The sequence below is a fragment of the Hylobates moloch genome, unplaced genomic scaffold (assembly GCF_009828535.3).
Source record: "Hylobates moloch isolate HMO894 unplaced genomic scaffold, HMol_V3 SCAFFOLD_12, whole genome shotgun sequence".
Taxonomy (NCBI): domain Eukaryota; kingdom Metazoa; phylum Chordata; class Mammalia; order Primates; family Hylobatidae; genus Hylobates; species Hylobates moloch.
Window position 1 is genome coordinate 35,074,006 of NW_026652287.1, and position 4,928 is coordinate 35,078,933.

Below are 4,928 nucleotides of genomic sequence, written 5' to 3' on the forward strand. Positions count from 1 at the left end.
ACCCATCCATTCATCCTCCACCCACCCCATCCATCCATCCACTTACCCACCTACTGAGGCACCCATCCTCCCACCTCTCCACCACCTGTTCATCCATAGCATCCACCCACCTTCCCACCTGTCTATCTGCGCCTGCATCTCCCAACCAAATCCAACATCCCATTCACCCGTTATCCATCCACCTACCCATGTAGCTAGGCTGACTGTAATGGCAGATGGGCAGGTAAACAGGTGGGAAAATGGTGGTTAATGGATGGATATGTGGGTAGATAGATTGGCAACTGGGCAGATAGGTGGATAGATGTATATTAGTAGATGGATACATAGGCCACTGGTTGGATGGATGGGTGAGTGAATGGATTGGTGGGTGGAAAGTGGATGGATGCAGGGATGGATGGATGGGAGGGTGAGTAGGTGGAGGCATGGGTGAACTAGAGCCTGAGTGAACAGCAGAGTGGGTGTGAGAATGGTGGGTTAAAGGGTGAGAAGGTGGGTGAACTCATGGTAGATGTTTGGCTGGGTGGGGTTGTGGGTAGGGGTCTGGGTGAATGGGTAGATGGGTGGATGAACAGGCAGCCTGATGGGTTGGTGTGTTAGATACTGGGTGGGCAGGGAGTGAACAGATGGAGGTGGTAAAGGGATAAGCAGTGGGTCCAGGAGGAATCAGTGGGCCATGGAGCTTCACCCACCACCTTCTCCCCTTGAGTCTCATCTCCCCTCTCTGTGCCGGGTCCGGGGCTCACCTCTTTTTCAACAGGCCACTGAAATCCAGCTCACCTGCAGTATCCGACTTCTTTTCACCCCTGTGGCCATTGAGAGGGCATGTGAGTCTTGACCCTTCAGATTCACCCCTTGCCTTCCCCAATCCTCCCTTTTTCCCCTTCCAAGGGAGAGCCTCCCATGGTTCTTGGGACCCTGGTAAGGGCCTGGGGTCACTTACGTACGCTTGAAGCTTTCTAGACTCTGCCCAGAGGCATCCTGACGGGGTGCTGGGGAGAGGTGATGAGAGAAGGGAAGGTGAGTTGGAGGCCAGGGCTGATCTTAGACTGAGAGCCCCTCTCCAGGCCTGCACAACCTCTTCCAGGCCCCCTTTTCTCCATCTCTTGGACCAGCACACCCTCACTGAGGCCTGGGCATCCTCTAGTTCTAGACCAGCTCATACTCGTTTCCCCGGCTGCCAAGCTCCACCCTCTCTCAGCAATCTATACCCCCCACACCTGGACCACCATGTCTTTCTCCCCAGGCCTGGACAATCTCATTTCCTGTGCACCCCACATTTAAGCCCTCACACATTCTGGGCTGCAGAACCCCAGAGCCTCTACACCCTCAGGGGCCCATATATGTGCCCTTAAATCCGTGTAACCTCCTGTTAATCCTGTATACCCTCACTCTAAACCCCTACGCTCTTATTCTCTAAACCTGGACACCCTCGCTTCCCAAGCCTTTTTGCCTACTTTCTTGAATGTGGAATGTGCATAACTCACCTCCTAAGCCTTTGCATGTGCATTCCAAGACCCTGAACACTTTCAGCCCCCAAATCCAGACCTCCTCCCACGCTACATCTCTCCGAGTTTGAATACTCTGACCCCAGAATCTGCATTCCCTCCTCCAAAAACCTGTGCCCACCTCATGCCCATGCCTGTGCACTCTCCCAACACCTGGCTGGTACATCTGTCCAGCCCCACCCCAGACATAGAACCCTTTGCTCCCCCACCCCCCAGCAGCATACCCTCCACATCAATGTTGAAGCCACAGCTGTCGCAGGCATCCTTGGCTTTGACCTCGAGGCGGTAATCCCCACGGTCCCCCAGTACCACCTTCCCAATGTGCAGCTCCACGGTGTACACCTGGGTCCAGAGCCGGGGGTGTGGGTGCACGGGACCACCTTCTAGAGCCACCCCATATTCCTCAGAGTCCACTCACAGCTCTATCTCCAAGTCCTCACCCCCACCCCACAGGGGGGCCAATGGAGACCGAGAGGGGGCTCAGCACCTGGTGGCCAGCTCTGTCTCCTCGTATCTGACCCATCAGGACTTCTGGGGCCCAGGTCCCTGGCCCGGGAACGTACATGACGAAGCCCCAATGCACCCCCACCCAACCCCAGGCATCCTCCCTCTGCTTCACACAACCTCTCCCCAGCAGCCCCGCACAGCCTCCATCCTCAGAGGCCCACTCTCCATCCCGGCTCCAGGCCCACATTGATGCCTCAGGCAACAGGGCTTCTGAGGAGCACGTCCTGCACAAGCTCCACTCCCCTCCGCCGGCCCTCTGGCCCACGGGGTCCTCACATTGCTGGCGGAGTCATGGGACTCCTTGAAGGAGAAGCGGGCGCCACTCTTGCTGCCCAGCTCCAGCCACTTCCCCTTGAACCACTTGATGGTTGGTTTGTCTGGGAGCTCCTTCCCGTTCACCTTGGCCACGACCACCGCGTCCTTCCCTACATGGGGTGAGTAACAAGATGGAGTGGGAGGAGGCCCAGGAAGGAAACTAAGGCTCTCCAGAGGGAGACTGAGGCCGAGACCCTGGCCCCTCCTCCCTCAGACCCAGGAGTCCAGGCCTCCAGCCCCTCCTCCCCCGGGTTCCCCTCACCAGTCTCCACTGAGACAGAGTCTGGCTTCTTCAGGAAAATGCCAGTAGGCTCCTCTGCAGTCGGGGACTGGTCCTCGGGTGAGGCTTCTGTTCAGGGGACAGGATTACGATGAGGAGGTCTGAGATAGGCTGGGGAGGGGACAGTGGGCTGCTTTGGGGAAAGGACTTAGAGACAGTGAGGGACCCTCCACTCAGAAAACAAACATCATGGGGGTTAAATGGCTTTTCCTGACCTGGGAAAGGCCACCTGTCACCCTCGTGGCTGTGTGACCTTGGCCAGGCTCCCCCACCCCTTTGGGCCTTGGTTTCCTCTTCTGTGGACTGGAGGGCACTGAATGTGCCTTTGGGGCGGGAGAGGTTTAGAGAGACCGGGGCCGGACTTGGTGATCAATCAGCCAGTTGACCGGAGCCAATGCCAGCCGAGGGGCTGGGCTCTGCCTGGGGGTGCCAGGGAGCCCCGGGAGGGCTGGGAGCATGGGAGGTGTGGGTCAGCCCTGGGGCTGTGTGGGGACAGATTCAAGGATAGAGGCTGGGGAAAGGCCTGGGGAGGCGTAGTGGGGAGGATGGAGATGAGAAGCCAGGTCTGCTGAGCCCGAGGGAGCACCTCCTCACCTTTGGGGGCCTCTGCAGGAGCCTCCTTAGGGGGAACCTCCTTGGGGGCTCCTTTGGGGGCATCTTTGCCTTTGGGGGCCTTTTTGGCCGCTGTAAGGTAGGGGACAGTCATAGTTGAGCATGCGGTCTGCATACTCCTCCCTCTGACCCAAGAGTCCTGGCCCCCAGCCCCCCCTCCCTCAGACACAGAAGTCCAGGCCCCCACCCTAGGTATAAATTTATCTCAGATCTGAGAGTCTGTGGGATCGGGTTTCCCTTACCCCCAGCAGGCCCTGCCCCATCCGCCCAGGCCACCAGGCCCTGACCTTTTGGGTCCGAGGGTATAATTAGCTCTCCCTCTGGGCTGGAAACTGGACACCTGGTGCTGACCGCAGCATCCTTCCCCTGCCCTGCCTGCTGTTCCTTGCTGGCTGGGTCTGCAGCTACAGTAGGGGTCACCCCACAGCCTGCTTGGCCTGATGCCAGCGGACCAGACATCCCGCGGGGGGGCCCGCCCAGCGGTGCATGATTCCTGCGGTGAGTTCCTCATAGAGAGAAAACCTCATCTCCACAGAAAGTGTTCCCCATTCAAAGAAGGTCCCCAAACCCCACAGAAAGGACCCCATTCCCTATATGAAGAAGCCCCGCTAATTCCTACACAGGGAAGCCTCAGTGCCCACAGAAATGAGGCTCCCCCATCCTTAATACAGAGACTTCTGTGACTCCATGCAGATGGGAACCACTAATCTTTATACGCACAATCACCCCATATCCTACAGAGAAGGTCCCTTGGAATCTAGTTTTTGTTTTTGTCCAGCAGGGTCTCGCTTCGTCTCCCAGGCTGGAGTGCAGTGGCAAGATTTGGGCTCACTGCAACCTCTGCCTCCTGGGCTCAAGTGATCCTCTCACCTCAGACTCCCGAGTAGCTAGCACTACAGGCGCACCCCCACAAGCCCAGCTAATTTAGTATTTTTTGTAGTGACGGGATTTTGCCATGTTGGCCAGGCTGGCCTTGAACTCCTGGGCTCAGGTGATCCACCCGCCTTGGCCTCCCAAGGTGCTGGGACTACAGGTGTGAGCCACCGCACTGGGCCATTTTTGTTGTTGTTGTTGCTTGTTTTTTAGAGACCGGGTCTCACTCTGTCACCCAGGCTGGAGTGCAGTGGCATGATCACAGCTCACTGCAGCCTCAACTGCCTCCTAAGTATCTGGGACTACAGGCATGCACCACCACACCTGGCTGATTTTTAATTTTTGTAGAGACAAGGTCTCGCCATGTTGCCCAGGCTGGTCTTGAACTCCTGGCCTCAAGCAATCCTCCTGCCTCGGCATCCCAGAGTGCTGGGATGACAGGCGTGAGCCACTGCACCTGGCTCCCTCTGAGTCTTCACTCAGAGAAGTGGCCCAGACCCTGCCCAGAGGATGCCAACCTGGATGTGGAGAATCCAATCACATGCGAAGACCTCCCAGTCTGGCCGGGCTGGGTGGCTCACGCCTGTCATCCCAGCACTCTGGGAGGCTGAGGCGCGTGGATCACCTGAGGTTGGGAATTTGAGACCAGCCTGGCCAACATGGCGAAACCCGTCTCTACTAAAAGTACAGAAATAGCCAGGCATGGTGGTGCATGCCTGTAATCCCAGCTCCCTGAGGCAGGACAATGGCATGAACCCAGGAGGCAGATGTTGCAGTGAGCCGAGATCGCACCACTGCACTCCAGCCCGGGTGACAGAGCGAGACTCCATCTCAAA

At 57.6% G+C, this 4,928-nt stretch overlaps 1 protein-coding gene across 1 annotated transcript in view; it reads right to left on the reverse strand.

Moving 5' to 3' along the window:
* Positions 1-4,928, reverse strand: part of MYBPC2 (myosin binding protein C2) — a 36,779-nt gene that overhangs the window by 31,211 nt on the left and 640 nt on the right. Inside the window, exons 2-7 of the mRNA XM_032169109.2 lie at positions 3,202-3,291; positions 2,590-2,676; positions 2,289-2,437; positions 1,730-1,847; positions 941-989; positions 744-803 (exon numbers count right to left, since the gene is read on the reverse strand). Of these exons, the coding sequence (XP_032025000.1) occupies positions 744-803; positions 941-989; positions 1,730-1,847; positions 2,289-2,437; positions 2,590-2,676; positions 3,202-3,291 (553 nt within the window). The remainder of the gene's footprint in view (positions 1-743; positions 804-940; positions 990-1,729; positions 1,848-2,288; positions 2,438-2,589; positions 2,677-3,201; positions 3,292-4,928) is intronic.